At 41.5% G+C, this 20,682-nt stretch overlaps 1 protein-coding gene across 1 annotated transcript; it reads left to right on the forward strand.

Annotated features, from left to right (window-relative positions):
- The first annotated feature begins 719 nt into the window (after nt 1-719).
- Nucleotides 720-16,389, forward strand: wnt3a (wingless-type MMTV integration site family, member 3A). The gene is made up of 4 exons (XM_080440593.1): nt 720-1,074; nt 7,384-7,625; nt 14,444-14,709; nt 14,925-16,389. Exons 1-4 carry the CDS (start codon nt 977-979, stop codon nt 15,402-15,404), a joined length of 1,086 nt encoding a protein of 361 aa, XP_080296719.1. The 5' UTR covers nt 720-976; the 3' UTR covers nt 15,405-16,389.
- Nucleotides 16,390-20,682: the final 4,293 nt, after the last annotated feature.

A 20,682-nucleotide genomic window follows, 5' to 3' on the forward strand; every position in this document is an offset into this window, starting at 1 on the left:
TTAGGAACCAAATGGACCCTTAATGGGTCTGCAACTCTGAGAGTGTACAAATGGAACCAAATGGTCCATTTGGTTCCATTTGTACACTCTTAGAGTTAAATTAACATTGATTTTACAATATAAATTGGGGTCCCAGAGATAGAAATGCCATTAAATGGGGGTCCGTAACCTAATGCATGTCAAACTGGGGGTCCTTCAAATTAAAATGGTTGAGAATCACTGCTAGAGCCGTACAAATCTTCTCTTATGGGGTCCCTATGGCATATCTTTTCAAATGGGGGTCCGCGGGCTATAAGTGTCAAGTTGGGGGTCCTTGACATGAAAAAGTTTGAGAACCACTGGTATATAGGCTAAATTACACGTTAAGTCAATTAGGGAAAACTTTCCGATTCCGAATTACACTCATTAATAATGGCACACGAGGCCAAATAAAGAGCTCATGAGCCTAATAATGCAGCTCAAGCAATTCACACATTTATTTCTGCATTTTATAGAAGCCTTCAAACCAGGGAGTGAAATCCGGACAGGTTGTTATAGCTACGCGATCCACGGGGGTTCCGATGTCTATTTAAAACGCCTCGGACCCTCCCTCTCTCTCTCCCCTTTAAACAACATTATATATCACACACACAGCATGCTAATGCGAAGCAATTCTCAATGAGCACTAAAACACATCTTAAAATTGGGGCTCATTCTAGTTAGTGCGTTCAAACTGACTCAGTCAGGAACAGAGGAACAAGTATCACCAGAGGCAATACCTGCTGATTGGGTCCTTAAAAAAAAGCAAGCAGCTTTTAACTTTTAATATTTGGCTCCCGAGTTCTGCCACGACTAGTCGCAAAAGACTGATTCTCCGCCAGTTTCAGAGGACATAAGTCATTATTCCTTATAGTGCCAGATAGGATCTTTTTTTCTTCTGTTTTTTCTTCCTCACTTAAAACAACTGTGCGCGCATGTAGGCATTGATCTAGTGGAGATGTTTTGCGAAACTTTTCTAAGGATGATATACACTGGATGTTTCCTGCTGCTCTGTGGGCTTACAACGCATGTCATGGCAAGCTATCCTATCTGGTGGTAAGTTTTTATTTTCATTTGGTCCCGCATGTGCAAATTGAGACAGATTTTCTTTTTTTTTAAATGACCCTGTCACAGGATCATTAAAAAAAAAAAAAAAACAGGATTCCTGTGTCGTTACAGCGTTATAGTTTCCTATTTGTGTGCGATATTAGCAGCATATCGCGGAGTGACGTTTGTGCGCATGCATGAGTGTCATCGAAATTGTGTTAATTTGAGTTTGCAAAGGATTTTAGCCTGCCGGTAGCTACTTATGGAAGTTAAACAACTGAAGTGCAATCTGAGGATGGCTTGATGGCTAGAAGACAAGTGAAATTCTAGGAGAAAACAGCACGTGAGTCAATGACGCTATTGATTTCAACGCCTGTGGTTCAAATCTAACCTACTGGCATTAAGGGGAAATAGATGTCTATAGAGACTAATTGATGAATATATTAATTTGATTGTATTTTGAGATGAAGTGCAGAGATACATTTTAGAGATACATTTTTAATACAACAGCAGGTGCAGTGTGTGTGTGTGTGTGTGTGTGTGTGTGTGTGTGTGTGTGTGTGTGTGTGTGTGTGTGTGTGTACGCGCGCGTTCATTCGTTCGTGCATGTGTGGGTGGGTCAGCTGTCTCAGAATAAGAACATCATGTATCTATAGGCGATTTAAACATTGGTATTTCTAACAATCTTGCATTACTTATATCTAATACAATATATTAGAATTAGAATTTGCAGTAGCGTTTATTGAATCTTATTCTATGTACTTTCTCTGATATCTTGACAGAACTGATTATTATATGTTTTATTTCTTTGTGTCAGAACTGTTAGTATTTCATATTTAAGAACTACATAGGATATCATACACGTACAACATGAATCAAAGGCCGAGCACCATCGCTGCATCATTTGCAAAGTTTATAGTTGCCTAAAACCTTAAAAACAAGGCATTTTGTATAATGCTTCAATCGTTGCGTTAGGCCTACATTTCTTGCGCAAAAGTGGATCATAGGAAATTAATAGTGCATTAACTGAGCTTTGTCTCATTTCTTGACATGTTTAATCTGTATTTACTGATATTGCTTAAGCCATTCATGAGTGTGAGTTTTCATAATCATGAATATGTTAGTGTTTAGTGTCCTTAGCTCTGGTAATCACAGATTAGCTTTTATCTTTGAGCAAAGTGATATATAAACTCTCTGTGACATGAAGCAGAATTTGACATCAGAGGTATGAAATTGTAAAAAGAAAAAGCATATTCAGGCAATATCAATAGATTTATTTAATGTTTAGCCTTCACTCTTATAATCAAGAAAATGGACAAATAATAATACAAATATGTATTTGCAGAATAAATCATGAGGATTTACTTCTGAAATACATGAAATCGGTTTGGGATTACATGTCTCCTAATTTGGCTTCCTTAATGGGTCCCCTGGTGGTTATACTGATGAGAACCTAATTACATGCTCTGCTGGAGAGAAATCCAGATATAATAGTGGAGCTTCAAGCCCACAGGTTGGATGAAATGGACCTAAATGAGGATCAGCACCCAACTGCTCAACAATGAAGTGATCGGCTGCAAAACTACAACATTTCCCAGCTTTTGTTTGTTGATCCATGAAATATTGATTCATGTCACCTAATTAAATGAATAGAGGGATCAAATACTCTCTGTCACAAAAAAAGAAATTTAATTCCAAAGCCTTTTATTTCTGTATCACAATTCACAACGAGGAGTCTTTTTATTCTTTATTATCAGGCTAAAGATACCAATCAGTCAGTCATTTCGCATTGGATGGCAGCTTTTCATTTTGTAACAATAAATCAACTAACTTAGGAGTTTTATGATGTGCTTTCAGTGGGTGGGTCAGGACATGTATTCTATTTGGGCAAAAGTGCAACTACACTATAGTACAGAAGGTAAAAAGGGCAGCTGTGGGTTTGCTGTATCATTGTAACCAATACAAACAATCTCTGAGTGTGGTGCAGGAAAGGTAGCAGAGATGAAGTCACCACTGAGCTCGGCATACTTGACGTAATATGGAGCTTTGTTTTCATTTCTATAGCTAACTAAAGAGCAATGACAGTGTTTTGTGTTATTGGCAACTCAACCCATTCCCAATAACATGATACCCTCTGGATTTCAACCACATGAATCCTAACATCCAGATTCTGGGTATGTTATGATAGGCGAACATTCTGCGAAAATAGACGAACATTTGAAGAAAATAGGTGATCATTTGGTAAAAGGAAATAGGCAAACATTGGGTGAAAATAGGCAATCTACAAGTTCACGATGCATCACAATGTGATGCATCGCGAGCTTGTAGACCTGCTGTTCCGCTACAACAATGTATATAGGATTTTAAGTGGTTAATGGCTGTCTACTGTGTTTGCAAACAGCTTGTCAGCTATCCGAGCGCTGTCATACAGTGCAAGTCTTATGAAAACCAGCATGGTGGTCTTCTGCTGACAGAAGTTACAGCGAACCCAAATCGGAGTGGCCATCAGAGCTGCATCAGACTCCTTCAACACAGTAGTCTGTGGGGGGATCGGTGCAGGACCAAGACAGGTTCATGTCTGCCTCTTCTCGACCTGCCATGGCATAGCCTGACTGCACCTCCCACCACCCCTTCCCTCCCCAGTCCACCCCACCTTAGAAGATAAATACCTGGAGGTGAAAGCTTGCCGCACATTCCTTTTCCCAAACATGCTCTCTTGATGTCAAAGTCGGCTCCAAGGCCCCAGGGCCCAGGAGTAAAGTGGTAATTCTAAGGCACCGTGCTTGGGCTTGCTGAAATATGCATTAAACCTGTGTTGGATACACTTAGATGAGAGAGGGAAAAATTCTATACTGAGACAAAAATTTGATACCTTCTGTTCTCAACTGTTTACATGTAACAGTAAACAAATTTGACAAAGGTGTTTGGTGAGGTTTTACAAATCCACTGCTTTATTAGTGTCAGATTTAGTTACAAATGGAAACCCACTTCCTTCAGAGGTGCTATCGCTCAGACTTTCTTAGAGAAGTAAAACATATCGTGTAAGGTTCACAATAAAATCCTCAATGTTCATTTAATACTGAGGGTGTCTAAAACACTTATTTTTCTCCTTGGCTTGTAAATGTAAATCCTAAATACCAGCAGTTACATTTAGAGATGTATTATAGCTGTTTGGTGAAACATTCCCTGCTTCCACTCTCAGTGTTTCCTAACACAGGAGGAGGTGACAGGGACGCATTGAGACAGACAGTGAGTCTGTAGACATGTGTGAGTGGAACTGTCCAATCTGGGTGACTCAGCGTGGTCTGGTCTGACTTGGTTATTGTGTGGCATACACAATAACCAAACTTTATATTATCATGCCAGTAGAATGACACAAAATCACAGACCCCCGCCAGCGCTTTATCTGATTCAGAATATAGTTGATTTGTAATTATAATAGTGATGCCTATTTACACCTGTTGCTCTCACCCATCACAGGCCTGAAGGAAACTCCAGTGTTTCTCACAGAAGAAATGATAGTATATTGGTTGCACGTTTGCATTGAACCTATGTTTCTTCCTGCCTTGATAAGAGACAAACTCTTACAGTGTGTTTAAAACCATAGGTTTATATATTTCAGACTCAAAGATGCAAAAGCATGTGATGATATTCGATGATATAAATTTGCTAAAGTGACTTTATTGTGCAATTATAGGATCTCTAGAGGAGGAAGAGGAGGTTCCAGAAAAGAAAAACTTGCGTGTCAAATATTTTAACCTGCGGCACTAGTTTTTTTCGCTTTCCCCCTCTTTCCCAGAACATCTAATCTGCTCGCACTTGTATTGATGAAGCTGTGTGATGACTTGCATGGCTACTCTGCATGTTATGTGTATTAGAGAGGCAAATGTCTTGTCTGTTTGTGATGCAGCCTCAGGTTTCTGTTGTGAAAGGTCTGCCTATAGTGCCTTAGGGTGCGGATTGACAAGGGCCAAACAGAGGTCAGTTTGGGATAGGAGTGTCTCTTGTGTTTACTGATACCTTCACTCTCATTGATGTTGCAGACGACAACAAAAATGTGATTTCCTCTTTATAACCCGGCATCACTGCACTTACTGGATCTCTCATTTTCATGCTTAACAACAGTTAGTTTAGCTCCAGATCTTGGTGGAGCTGAGTACATTGGTGTTTGAAAAGCAATCCACAACTGCGGTATTCAAGGTCACCGTGTCTCACAGGGTAACAGTCAGTCAAGGGTCACGTGGCTGTGGAGGTCTCTTAGGGATGTGAGGTTTTAAAAAAGAGCCTGAGGTGGGAGTTTGGTTAATCTTGCTGTGATCAGTAATTAGTCCTTGAACAACACTGAACAGGTCAACATATAGCGAGCTAATTGAGCATCACAGGACTACACAGTAAAATCCAGAGTGTTCCTTTAACCCCAAGAGTTTTCAAATGGATCCACAAGGGTACATTTTTACACTCTCAGGGTTCAAAAACACTTTGGATTTTCCTGTGCACTCACACCTGCTTTGGCTTTGCCTTTGTGCAAAAACTATACAGCCCCTGTTATCATGCCCAGATCACTCAGAAGAGGATCATCAGATTACTGTCATTAATACTAGGTTTTTAAAGAGACAGTTAATGTGGAATGAAGGCTTGTCTGGATTGCCAGCAAGCTACTTTGTAGCTACTCTACAGTGGCCTTGCCAATGATAATAGGAAGTCAGCGATCAAATAATTTAGCTGTTCTGAGAGAGTACAAAGCGTTGTCAAAGCACTGATGTAGGGTAACAGTTCTGTGAGAGGCAAAGAGTTCAGGTCAGTAGTTCAGGAATATTCACTCATTCATTCATATACATTGCCACCATTTGATATTCATTTTTATGAGGTCAAATTATGTTTAAACAACCTATTGATATTTCCTCCGATGGGCGGAAGCCATGATGTATAAATGCAAATGCACTCCAGGCTCACACAGGCATACAATTAAAGCACAGCAAAAGTCATTAAGTCTGCTTCAATCACATGACATAGCCTACAATGATACAGCGGAATGGTTGTTCCCTTTGCCATGGTTATGCGGTGTAAACAATCATAATTGAGAGGAAAGAGAGAGACACAGAGAAAGAGAGAGAGATGTAATCAGTGAACCACCAAGTTTGCACTTGTTGCATCCTAGAATACCCCCCTCAAAGGCGAAGAGGGCTGGGTTCAGAGTCACACTTAATACACCCTCTGAAGTTTCAATGTGGGGTTTGCACTCTTATTACCCTAAGCTGAGGGCCTGTTAAGTGTGTGGACAGTTAATAACAAGGTGTAGGTTTCCAGGTTGTCAACCTAAGGTCTATGAAGCACTCTTGGTGTGTTGTGGACTTTCATCTTAAGCTGTAGCCATGCTTACGTCTGTGGTAGTAGGTCTGCAATTTCAATGCTCACAAAGGCCAGGTGTGTGCAGAAAGGGTAGTTGAAGGGATAACGGATTGATCGCTAATGGTAGCATCTGATATAACAAATGGACGCGTGTGTGCATGCACAAGCGCCCGAGCGCATGCACGAACGCGCACACTCACACACGCACACACACACACACACACACACACACACACACACACACACACACACACACACACACACACACACACACACACACACACACACACACACACACACACACACACACACACACACACACAAACTCTACTTTGACAAGAAATTATGAATCAATAGTTTGTTAGAAGGTGATTTTGCCAATACATTTCTGTTGACGCTGTCGGTAAATTTAGTTGCTTTGGGCATATACTGTATATTTTACAATGTCTGTATATCCACAATAGAAACTGCATGTATGCCCTTTTCCCGCTTTAGATTTTTTATACTCCAGCTTTTGCAGTCTTGGACACCTTTAGTTTGGGTTACTATTTGGATTTGACTGGCACAGTGGCACAGATGTTAATGCCATCTTGGATCTTGACCTGGGTGGTCTATACTAGTACACTTTGGACAGAAAACAGACTGCACAATTTTGCTTTAACCACTTAAACCCTATAGGCAATACTTAGTTGCCTATAGGATCCCCCAGGCGTCTATACCTGGTCCCCTCCTTTTTTCCCTCTGCACAAAATCTCAAAGCCAAAAATACAAGCTACAAGCTCACAACGTGTCGCATGGCAATGCGCTGGGAGCTTGTATCTGCTGTTTTCACCAAATGTTTGCCCATTATAACATGCCCAGAAACGGTTTCATGTGGTTAACTCCTAAGTGTAAAAATGGACCCTCACGGTTAGGTACTGTAGTAAAGATGTAATCCACACTGACACTCTGAATCTCTCAACCTCCTAGGTCTCTAGCAGTGGGCCACCAGTACTCATCAATGGGCACCCAACCGATCCTGTGCGGTAGCATCCCTGGCCTGGTGCCCAAACAGCTACGCTTCTGCCGGAACTATGTGGAGATCATGCCCAGCGTGGCAGAAGGGGTGAAGATTGGCATTCAGGAATGCCAGCACCAGTTCAGAGGCCGGCGCTGGAATTGCACCACCGTCAATGACAATCTGGCCATATTTGGACCCGTGTTAGATAAAGGTAATGTTAAATAGCTAGCACTTGTATACCAAAATGGGTTATTATTATAGGTCTGCAATTTTAATCACACCAATAACGTTCATGTCATTTGTCAAGTTCCTGTCATTTGTGCAAGAGGCCTACTGTTCCTCCATTTGAAATCAATATCTCTCACACGCCTCTTCTGTCAGTCAAATGACATAAAGAGCTGAGGTTGGTGTTTTACCATTTATGATCTTAAGTTCTTGGAAGATGGCAGGCACACAGCATAATCCTTTCCTTGGCTAGCATTTTTTGATTTTGAGTCAAGTTAACTGCATTGACCCTGATTATAGTTAGAAGTTCTCAATAATCCTATACAGTATGTTCAGGGCCGCAGGAAGGGGTGTGCGAACTGTGCGGCCGCACAGGGCCCCGCGCTTGGGGGAGCCCCGCAAAAAATAAAAAAAATGTTTTATTTTTTTTTGTTTTTTTATGAACAGAATCACATTTATTAAGAGTTATACAAAGAATTAACCGCAAATAACCACCAAAAACTCGGAAATATCCGCCCAAAACCGCAAAAAAAACGCGACTTCGCACAGGGCCCCACATTTCTCCCAGACGGCTCTGAGTATGTTTCATTCATATCATACGCCATTCTCACTGTGAACCTAGCCAATCTACTATAGCTACAAATTGGCTATTTTTGCTGCGTGACACCATCATACAACAAAGTATAAATCTTGATTAAGTGGTTAAACTATCACCTAAATGCCAACAAAAATGTAAGGACAAGAAGGGAAAAATGAAGCTTTCTTTTTTTTTGCTGTGCAACTCTGTTAAAAGGTGTTACACTCCCTGTGTGCATCGTTCACTGTATTCACTCAAATCCTTGTTCAAATACACTTCACAGAGTGAATGAGCGGTCTGCATGCATGACATAATGTATGTGCAGAATTAGGCAGAGTGAGTTGTGTCTTGTTGGAGTTTTTCTTAGAAGGGAATCCCCTTCGATTGTTCTTCTGTTTGTTAAATTCCTCAGAAGTTCCTTACACAAGACTTTTAATCATGCCATGTACACCAAAATGGATGTTTCCCCTTAGATTCCAAACTGTTTGTATGGAGGTCTCCAGACGTATGCTGAGTCTGGTTTAATAATGGGCTCTGACTGTAGAAAGCCCCTAGACACTCAAAATATAAGTAATGATAAAACCAGGAAATATTCAACATTCATTCATTTTCAGTGCATATATATATATACTAGGTCTGTTATATGCACTGATATATACATATCAGTGCATATAACAGACCTATATTTGTAAGAGGTTGCTATACATGGCCTTCAAATCTAGTTTACAGTATTCTCCATACTGTATGGGCATGTTACGTTTGTGATGTCCATCCACCGTCCAACCACAAGGCAAGTTTAATATAGAATAGTGTGCCAGGACACTTGCTTTTTGTTTGCCTGATCCTGATTGAGCATGAGAACTGATGTGGAGAAGTTGTGGGTTCTAAACCTGTCAACTGTTTTACAGAAGACTGATGTTTACTGTGGTGGGATATGAGGTTAGTTGGGGCAATTGTTTTTAATAAACTCTTGAGTCAGTTGTTACAATGACAGAGGAGGCTTGAACTCAAGTGGGTGGGTAACGACGGGGGGTTCACAGTCCAAACCCTATTGTGGTGCAAAATGCCATCACATTGCTTCGACCTCCCTGGTCTAAATTGCAGGGGCACTGACTGGAAAGGGGAGGTGGCTACTCTTTGGATCTGGGCTTTAGTAAATCATTTTGATTGGATTAAGGTCACTGAGGCCCTTAATAATGTGAGAGGTCAAAGTGGCTGGATTAAGTGCCTTTGTCAGAGGCCGCGGAGAGTGACTTGGGGGCTCACAGGCCTTTGATAGGGCTTAGTAGGAGAGGGCTCCCATTTCATTGGCTTTGATTGATGCTTGTGTTTGTCTGCGCATCGGGGCCATTGTCCTCGCTGGTGTATGTTTGTCTGCCATGCAGACTCTTGTATGTTGGTTTCCTCGTCCCCTTTTGAGGAAGACGCACGAAGCAGCAGGCTACATGTGCCTTAAGGTGACTGTAATTCATGCAAAAAATAATTTGGGCGAGTTTGTATGAGTCGTAAATGGTAAATGGTGCATTTATATAGCGCTTTTATCCAAAGCGCTTTACATAGATTGTGCATTACATTCACACACACATTCATACAGCAATGGCAGAGGAAACCATGCAAGGCACCAACCTGCTCATCGGGAGCAATTAGGGGTTCAGTGTCTTGCTCAAGGACACTTCGACACTAACTCTGAGGGAGCCCGGGATCGAACTGGGAACCTCACGGTTGCCATCCGGCCGCTCTACCGGCCACTCTACCCCTGAGCCACTGCCGCCCCCATATGTGTTTGTATGTGTCGTGGGCACTGCCTCGCCAGACAACTAGATGAAATTTCCGCACCCCTTTGCACAATCGTTTGGAATTGGTCTAAAAAGTGGGGAAACTGTCCTTTCTGATTTGCTGCCTTCCGCTTCCTGTTGTGAGAGGATGTTTTCATTGTTCACTGCTCTCAACCGTGTTTAAACGCTTGTTTCCGGCTTACTACATGCGGCCACCTACCTGTACAGCAGTACAGTATGTAGAGCTGTGGAGGCCCATAGTAAGTATATACAACATGCCTCAGAGGCGTCGAGCCTATCAGTTAGCCCACTACTGCCCAAATCCTCTTTAGGAGATTAGAGACTGGTTTGACAGTCATGATTGAACCATGGACCAACACAAAGAGGAGGACGTGTTGTCAGTTGCTGCCTAAACCTCACAGTTGAAATATCATGAAAGGAAAATGTTTTTTTTACAGGTACTGGCAACAGCCTGTGGAAATTATCATACGCTATCAGTCAGTCTGTCTCCTCTCATAACAACACAAATACACAAACATGCACATGCATGCACTAAAACGTCATTCAAATCTAAATGACCACACGCAAACGTACATACGTTCAAGCATACACTCCGAAACAGACATTGCAAGCAATAGTTAATTGGTTCTTGCCTGTAAAGTGAACCTATTCTCTCTCTCTCTCTCTCTCTCTCTCTCTCTCTCTTCCTCTCTTCCTCTCTTCCTCTCTGTCTCTCTCTCTCTCTCTCTCTCTCTCTCTCTCTCTCTCTCTCTCTCTCTCTCTCTCTCTCTCTCTCTCTCTCTTCCTCTTCCTCTCTGTCTCTCTCCGCCTCTCTCGCGCTCTGCCCTGATCACAAGCCCTACCTTCAGGCTATGTCTGCGTCAGCACTCATTAATTTACATTAACCAAAGTGTCAAAACATGCACTGCTGGAATCTGCTTGTGATGAAAGTCTATAGAAGGCTGTGCAGGTGTTCTTAGTCGGCAGAACTGATCCAAGAACTGCTTTCAGCACATGTGGCTCTTGCAGAGGACCTGACAATGTGCACTGTGATCAGCCAATAGGTTATGAGTTATATGACACCGTTATCGAGGGCAGCGTTTCCACAGAAAGTGGACAGTCACGATTACGCAGGCATGAACAGCCGTGCAGGCATGGGCATGCACTCTTAGTCACTGCTCTTTACTTGAAGCCATAAAAAAAATGAAATGAGGTTTATGGTAAATCCAATGACATAATATGTAAAATATGTAGCAGTATTGTTTGATTCTCCAATCAGTTGTTGTAGGAGTTTTCCGACGTTGAAGATGAAAATAGATAAATGTAAAATGTGGAGGCCTCTGGGCCTCCACATTTTCATTACATCAGTAAATCCACTTCAGAAGCCAAACTCAACCATCCAAGCGAGTCCCACCAGGAAAAGGTCAGGCGATGCAGGTTATGACCCATGACCTGAGGATGAGAAAGTGTTACAATTTAGGATGTGCTAAGAGGTCTCTGCTTTTCATAAAACGCATGTTTGTCCATGCTGGGGGAGGGAGGTTAGCACACCGGTATATCATTAACTCTGGCCCAGAAAGAAAGCAGGGGTGTGGTAAATGGAGTTGATGGGGGGACCTTAGCCCCGCTCCCTGCTGAGCGCTGCTCGGAGCACAATATCTCCGCAACCATGAGATTAAGCAGGAGAAAAAGCGCTTTTCCCCATTCACACGCCCTTTAGATTGTTTTATTAAACCATTTGAATAGGGATTTCCCCGTCTGCCGACAAGCGGGGTCCAGCCAACGCATACTTCTCTGTTGCTATGACTTAACTTGGTCCCCACTAATCACTGGCCAGGGCAAATTTCATATAAAATATCTTGGGCCATTGTGGGGCTAACACAGCGTGACAGTGGCAGCACAATAGGGGATTCAGCCCCCCAGCAGGTCGTAGGGACCACTTGCCATGCCAGGGTCTGGCAAAGTTTGGTGGAGGAGCACTGTCGGAACAAAGTGCCTTGAAACCCTTTAAATGTGTTTAACACCAAGAGTGCAACCAAGCCGGTGTTTAGGGGGGATTGAAAGTAAACCCAATTACAGGTGTGTTCATATGGGTAAATGCTTTTAAAACACCACAGCTCTCTGAAATTCCCAAGTTTGTACGTCTCAATGTTGAAAACACGATTTGGAGAAGCCATTTAGGGTTAGGCTTTTGGTAAAACCTGGGGAAAAAAGACAACATCAAAGCATTTCTTCTGAAATTGGAATCTTAAAGGTATTTATTATCATATTTAATACTGTCTCCTCAAGTGTAAATAGTACACACATACAAGAGGAGTTCAATCAGTTTAACTTCTTAATGATCTGAATCCTGCTCTGTGATTGACTTTGAGAACTTGATTGCCACATGCATTGTGGAATTTGTGGGATCATAGCGTGGCATTTTAGAGACTTGTCTTGTCAGGGGTCCAATGTGCGCTGTGGTTGGCGATGGATTATATTTAGATCAGAGCAGTGATACAGTAGTTGCTTCACATTTTCACATTCATTGGTGTTGATATTGAGTGCCTCAGGGAACTATATAGATTTACATATATATGAGCATATGAGGTATTTGGACATGGTGCAGTCTGTGAACACCATGTGGTGTAATAGACCGAACTATATTCAGCGGGTGGCAGCTCAGTTGCCACAACTTTTGGGGTTTAAGAACCTTGTTTCCTTAAATGAGTTTGGGGCTGTCACCTACTAAAGCTTAATTTAAACTACGTTGTATGACTGTGTTTTTTGTTGTTGTTGAAAAAGACAGCAAAGTAAGGCAACCCCTTTAAAGGTTTTTGTTTTGTTTTGTTTTTATATCCAAGTAAGGTACTATTTTCATGTCAAGCTGTCAGGACACATTTCTTTTGCCCCTGCTTTGCCTTCTTTTTCTCATTTTGTCCCCAGATAATCCTCTTTTCCTCTCTTATATTCATCCGACCATCCCTCACACCCCTTTAGCTCTGCTGCATCATTGTCAGTTGTTCATAAGAGCTTGACCCACACTTTATTGGCTTCCTGACAATAAAAGGGGGAGTCTCGGTGGTTTTAAATCGACATAGCAGAGGAAGCATCTTAGCTACATGACTCACACTCCTCCAGCCACCCCCACCCCATGATGATAACTAATGAGTAATGACACAACACCCACTTCATTAGTATCATCTTTACAATGAACTCTATTGATACAAGTGTCTTCATTATTCATTAGTCTGGTATTCATTTGGTTTTATAACATGCAGTGGCATAAGAGGTGCCCAAGAGTAGAGCAGATTCAAAGATATTGCAAACGTCAGTGGATCTGTGCGCCTTTCTCTTGCATCATTGTTTCTAATGCCCTTTTAGTCCTCCAACCAGTTGGAACCTGCTGTAAGGGAGGAGTTCATCCTCCTCTTTACTCCTCCCTTCTTTCATTTCTCTCTCTTTATACCTCTCTTCTCTTTACACATCTCTCACTCTCACTCACTCTTGTGCTGTCCTATCCCCTTTTGCACTTCACCATTTTCACTCTTTCATCTTTGTCCTTTTATTTTCCCTTCTCTTCACTCTCATGTATGCTAATATGGTATTTTTTTCTTGGTTTAACCCCTTGCCTCTCCACCCTCTCCATCCATCTTTCTCCCTCTTTCTGTCGTTTCTTGTGGTTGTGCAAGACCATACAAGTAAGGCAACCTCCCTGTCATAATGAATCCAGTAAAATCCGGTGAGGTAGAAGCGTGGAATGTCTACAGCACCCCTTCGTATCAAAACCAAAACCATAACTTCTGCTGTGTTTCTGGACACTCCGTAGACCCATTGGCCTCTTGAGAGTCTCTCTCTCCTCCTGGCCGTTCGGTATGAGGCCATTTCCTAACCTTTCAAAAGCTTAATTGAGTCTCTTAATTATAGGCCTGTCAGACCTCTGTCTCCTCCTCTCATCTTGGAAGTTCCTTATCCCCTGTGAGTCATCACTCAGCTATGCCAGACAGAGACAAGAGCCCTCGCTGGCCTTATTTAGAAGGATTGATGTCTTGGCAGGATCAACCCACACTTTTGGTCTCCAAGAAGTAGACACCGCCCCCAATCAATGATATGACTCCATCTACAGTGCTGATGATGACCGCTTCTCTAACAGCACCGTTCTGGATGTGAAGCCATTTGGATTTCATTGTTATCGTTTCATGACATAATGTACACAGTAAAAACCTCAAGGTTAATTCAACAGTGAGGTGAAACGGTATGAAGTACAGTCAGGTTTAAATATGGTTCATTGCATAATATTATAGTTGATTATATTGTACAAGCAGCTGTCAGCATTAGAGGTCGTGACCTACATTACGACCCACGACTTTTACACTTGTTTTCTTTTTGCAAGCCATTGCCTTCCATTGTCATACCATGCTTTCATGTTAATACATTGATGGTTACAGTGTGCTCCTCTGCTTCTCCTTCCAGCCACGCGAGAGTCGGCCTTCGTGCACGCTATCGCCTCAGCAGGAGTGGCGTTCGCAGTGACCCGCGCCTGTGCTGAGGGTTCAGCCACCATCTGCGGATGTGACACACGTCACAAGGGACCCCCCCGCGAAGGATGGAAGTGGGGTGGCTGCAGTGAGGATGTGGACTTCGGCAGTATGGTGTCCCGGGAGTTCGCAGATGCAAGAGAGAATCGCCCTGACGCGCGTTCTGCAATGAACCGGCACAACAATGAGGCAGGGAGAACGGTGGGTTCACACACTTGACTTCCGATAGCTCCTTTAGCTGTTTACCGACATTCATAGTTATAGAGAGAATTACCCGATAATGACACCTGGGGAAAAAAAGTTTTTAGAAAGGTTTTTCTTGAATCACAAGAAAACCCTCTTCAAAGACACTCGTCAAAGAAACATTCTTTGAGAGTCATTTAAACTCATCACCCCGTTTCTTATCTCTTTTCCAGTCCCTCAACGACAAAATGTTCCTGAAGTGCAAGTGTCACGGCCTTTCGGGCAGCTGTGAGGTGAAGACCTGTTGGTGGTCGCTGCCCGACTTCCGGGTCATCGGGGACTACATGAAAGACAAGTACGACAGCGCGTCAGAAATGGTGGTGGAGAAGCACAGGGAGTCCCGTGGCTGGGTGGAGACCCTGCGGCCCAAGTACAACTACTTCAAACCGCCCACGGAGCGCGACCTGGTTTATTATGAGAACTCGCCCAACTTCTGTGACCCGAACCCCGAGACCGGCTCCTTTGGCACCCGTGACCGCACCTGCAACCTGACATCCCACGGCATAGACGGCTGTGACCTCCTCTGCTGTGGCAGGGGTCACAACACCCGGACCGAAAAGAGAAAGGAGAAGTGTCACTGTATTTTCCACTGGTGCTGCTATGTCAGCTGCCAGGAGTGCGTGAGGGTCTATGATGTCCACACCTGCAAATAGGGACCTATTATAGCACTGTCCTTCTCTCACCAAAACATTAAAGACTTCAGTAGGTAGAAGAGCAACCAAACAGACCAGCTTGACTTGAGAGACTAAACCCACCGGACCTGTCTGTGGATTGAGCTGACGGCGGACAACGTGGCCTTGTGGTTTTATGCTGTGATGCTAAAAAAGAGCCATTCTCTGCCTTGGTTTACTGAAAACAGTTGAGCTGATGCTCGGAAACAGCATCCATGCGATCTGCGCAATGTCGATGCTAGATGTTGACGACAAAGATATTGATCGTGGTGATGATGACGATGGACCAGGAGAGCCAGAGAGGTTGCCGAGTGGTGGCTTCCTGTGCGATGAAGGGGTTTCACGTCCTGACTTAGGAAAGGAGAAGTGTTGGCTAATTGTGTCCACTTGACAAGCACCATATTGGTGAATGTCTCTCTGCATTTCAACTTTGTTGAGAAAAGCACAGCTTTGTAAAATGCAGAGTGTTCATTTATCTCTGAATTAAATTATCTGAGTTAGATTAACAATCTGGATTTTTCTTTGTTAAAATGCTCTTATCATGAAATTATATTTTTCTCGTCCTTCAGTATAACCGAACTCTTCACTGTTTCAGTTATATGATACATTTGTTTGCCACGAAACAACATTTAAGAGCAATCTGTGCTTTTCATCCACTTAGAAGCATGTATTTCCTCTTCAAAGTTAATAGTATGTATGTACCTGGTAACTAACAGTTTTATTGTGTGAATGATTGTTTTGCATTTATAGTGTTCATTCATTACTGATGTTTGGGTAAGAATACACTTGCACCTGAGTGAATGTAGTCGGTACATTGTCTTGTGTTTACGTATCCTGAAACTCTTAAGCTAGCAAGTAATCATATCTGCTTTGAAATAACATTTTTATCTGAGAGAGTACATGAGCCACATCAACTGAACATTGGCAAAATAAGAATATTCTCAGTCTACACGTCTTCCAGCATTTCAGGTGCATCTTGAAGCAACTGAAGAAATAATTTAGGAAAAAAAGAAAATAAACAAATTATATATATCAGTATATATATATATATATATATATATATATATATATATATATATATATATATATATATATATATATATATATGATGGTTTGGTAATAGAATATCATGGAGAGTTATGACCAAAGACAAACAACTCTCCACTAAGCTACTGTATAGACGTTGTCAGAGAGCTGTCACTGGATTTCTGAAAGGTCAGCACTTGCATCTTATTGAGGAATATGAAGCATGTTCTCCTTTATTATCAGTATTAGCAATGTCTCATGCGACTGGATGCGTAAAAACTGTGCTATTTATGAAAGGGACCTTCCCACTATATTTCTGTTTCGCTTTTCACTGTTTGTTTTTTCTTTTTGTTTGTTTATTTTCTCATCAAATAGAAGTAATTTGTATGCTCCCTGAAAGATTCACAAATGGCAAACAAACCACAGGCTAAGCTGTATCATATAAGCTGTGTAAATTCTTGTAAATTTAGCAGTTGCTGTAACATGATGACCAAAACCTTTGCATGTGATGATTTATCAGTTGTGGTTTAATGTTCCCCCAACTAAACAGCAAGCATTATCACTGATCAATACTTTCCCTCTTTATATGCTGCTAGTAAACATTATAACTGTGGGCACGTTAAGGTCCTGTGTGTGTGTGTGTGTGTGTGTGTGTGTGTGTGTGTGTGTGTGTGTGTGTGTGTGTGTGTGTGTGTGTGTGTGTGTGTGTGTGTGTGTGTGTGTGTGTGTGTGTGTGTGTGTGTGTGTGTGTGTGTGTGTGTGTGTGTGTGTGTGTGTGTGTGTGTGTGTGTGTGTGCGTGCGTGCGTGCGCGTGTGTCTGTGTCTGTGTCTGTGTTTGCATGTATTGATTCTTTCTATGAAAGACGCCTACAGTAGTCATAGTTTGGAAAAAATGTGAAGTTTTTTGTTTTGTTTTTATACTAATTCTTGCATATAGTAATGCTCATCTTAACCAAATAGCCTTAATTTGATACATGTTTACATGTTTTTAGTTTCTAGCTGGTCCCGTATAACTTTGCAGTCATGCAGAACAACTGATTAGTAGGGCAAATATGGTTCATCTTGCTAGTCCGTAATATAACCACTCAACCACTTAAAACCCTGTACTTTGTTGACCGGGGTCCTCCAGGGGTCTATACTTGGCCCCCTCCTTTTTCCCCTCTACACCAAATCTATTTGCCAAAAATAGCCTATCTACAAGCTCACAACGTTGCGAGCTTGTAGATCGGCTATTTTCAGTGAATGTTTGCCTATTTTTGCCAAATGGTAGCCTATTATGACATGCCCTGAATAGGTATGTTAGGGTTCATGTGGTTAAGCCCTTAAACCCAGAAATAGTCAAAACTTGTGAGAATAGCCGATCTGCAAGCTCACAACTCATTACGTTGTGATGCATTGTGAGCTTGTGGTTCTGCTTTCACAGTTTTTGAACTTTTTTTTGTTTTACTTTTGAGTATTTGTAAAAGTTTTTGAAAATGGGACTGCCGGTTGAAAGTGGTTAAAAAATGAAACATCACAGTAATTATTTAAAATGTTATTTCTGTTGGGTGGAAACCTTGCATGTCCAAAAATGTACCTTTTGATATTATTATTTTTTTTTATTGTGAAAATAGTGGACCTACAAGCTCACAAAGTGTCAATCTTCTATTTTCAGTACTGATGTGCAACACTCTTGTATGATGAAGTAGGGCGTCAATTTGCGAGAAAAAAAACGTAAAATGTTTAAATATAGAGATTCATGGTTTCTGCCCAACAGCAACGATATGAAATAATAGCCTTCTGAACGCTGATACAAAGTCTTAACAGTCTACACTGACAGTGCATTTGATTTATGTTATGGTCTTCACAATGAAACAAGTTGTATAGTAGTTGATCAATTAATGTTTACAGCCAAGGTGATGTAAAGTCTCAGGCAAGAATAGTTCTCAAAATCTTAATCTAAATGGCAGATCAGTGTATAATTTTCTGTGATGGAGATCAGATTATTAATAATAATAAGTACAGACATTCCCAGTTTCAAATATTGAAATATCTTTAACAAACTCAGCAACAATGCAGTACAAGATTTGGTATCTTGCGTCAATCTTTGTAGAGTGTATAAGAGTCGTTTGTTGTTTGCTTATGTTAAATAGTTTTTTTGTAAAAGTCTGTAAATCCAAAGTTTTGTACAAACTAGTTTTTACTTTTTATGGATTTCTAAAATTTGATGTTTTTTATAATTATTTATTTTACAATATGTATATATTAGTAAGTAAAAGTATATATTTGCAGATAAAAAAAGAAAAAACGTTTTTTTGAAACAGTGTTTTGAAACACTTCTAACACTGTAGCATTTTTACCTCACATTTGTTTTCCCCCCCTGACTGCACACAGGTAGCCTACTGGTTTGTCCTGCTGCCTGTAGTAGATTTCTAGATGTTAACTCTATAACACCAAAATAAAACAACATAAACAATAGCTACTGTATGCCTCTTTATTGATTATTGCATGTGTGAAAGTGACAGTACTGTTGTAAGGTTTACCATCCCGACATGTTTGATTACATTTGGATATCGAATATCTCCTTTGAATAGAATGGAGAATTTATATATAAATGTATATCGCTTCCATAATGTGACCCGGGGTGTGGGTGGAAAGTAACTGAGTACATTTACTCAAGTACTGTACTTAACCACTTAAAACCCCATATGGTTGCCTGGAGTCCCCCAGGGCTCTATACTAGTGTATTTTCTGTTTTCTGTTATTGTGGGGAAAGCTTTCGCAGAAAATAGCAGTTCAACAAGCTAAGTAAAATGTTGAGGTACTTTTAATTTACTTGAGTATGCCAATTTTTCAATACTTTTAGGGCTGCACGATGATAATGCTGAGATCATGCTCAATTATCATGATTATTCGTTGAGTTTTAGTGACATAAACAAAACACTGCTTTCACAGTCTTGTTGTACTACTATTAATTCTTGCTGATGTAGGCCCACACATTTTGAATCAAATTAAAATTGGTCCTCCTTATTCACCTACTGTAAATGATGTGCGTCTCAGAATGAATACCAAAGCTTGACACTATATTAAACAACACTTTCCAAATTCTCCTGCAGCAATTACAACCTATCCACCTGGTACTTCAAGTAGCTTTAATCTACCTATGTATGTAACTGGGTGGAAAACAGATGACAAAAACAGCCGTTGTCACCTTTGCTACCATTGCTTTCCACAGACATCCTCAGAAGTCGGACAACCCTGCTTGTCTTGCTTTGCCCTGAAAGCATTGATAAATGATGTTGACATAGGCACCCGAAGAAGTGAAATCATGCTCATCTTGAAGGGAACTCTAAAAACAGACTGGGGGTGGGGGATATCCTTGCCTGAAAACTTCATTCTTCCTTCAGATGAGATCATGCCGTTTACCTTTTCTGACTGCACCAACAGCATGTGGACACAGCCTGTATTTAAAAGGAAAAAAAGTTCAATATTTACTATATGAAACATTATGTGAAAAGAAATAGTGCAGGTACTTCTGTGGTCTACTGGCAATGTGCACATGAAATTTGGCAGTGATCGGGCCAGTGCTTTGCGAGATTAGCTCTGGACACAGACACTCTGACTAAAACACGGACAGAAAGACAGACCCTGAGGCACTTGGGTGGCGCAGGGGTAAAGTACCTGCCCACACTGTGGAGTCTAGGGTATTGGTTCTCAAAGTGGGGTCCGGGGACCCCCAGGGGTACTTGAGGGTGTTCCAGGGGGTACCCAGAAAAATGTGTAAATATAGCATCAGAATAATTATGACCTTTTATACTTTGGCTATTCAAAAATAGCAGATATACAAGCTCAAAGTGCCGCGCTATGAGCTTGTAGATCTGCTATTTTTGAATTTTTTTGAAAACTTGTGCAAATCTTTGAATATATATATTTTTTAAGCGAACATTTGTAACTCAAATCTTTGCTTCTGGGGGTCCCTGGAACAAGATATTTTTAGATGGGGGTCCGCGGCCAAATACATATCATTTTGGGGGTCCTTGGCATGAAAAAGTTTGAGAACACTGGTCTAGGGGTTCCAATTCATCGTGGTGCATCTGGCTTGCTGAGCATCTATATGAACACAATTAGCCTTGTTTGGGAGAGGGAAGCCAGGTGGGGAGGGCGATTCTTGTCACTGCACCTACTCCTATGGGCTGGGGCAGCACCTGTCTGAAGGGAATACTGAACAGGAGGAGTAGATCAAAGGCGGTACTTG

This window comes from Gymnoscopelus braueri (assembly GCF_963280865.1).
Source record: "Gymnoscopelus braueri genome assembly, chromosome: 10".
Classification (NCBI taxonomy): Eukaryota; Metazoa; Chordata; class Actinopteri; order Myctophiformes; family Myctophidae; genus Gymnoscopelus; species Gymnoscopelus braueri.

Excerpts from the sequence above, each read along its gene's own strand:
- wnt3a (XM_080440593.1), top strand. The coding sequence starts at position 977 with ATGTTTTGCGAAACTTTTCTAAGGATGATATACACTGGATGTTTCCTG. Across the intron at positions 7,626-14,443 it reads TGGACCCGTGTTAGATAAAG|CCACGCGAGAGTCGGCCTTC; the intron begins GTAATGTTAAAT and ends TTCTCCTTCCAG. Across the intron at positions 14,710-14,924 it reads ACAATGAGGCAGGGAGAACG|TCCCTCAACGACAAAATGTT; the intron begins GTGGGTTCACAC and ends TCTCTTTTCCAG.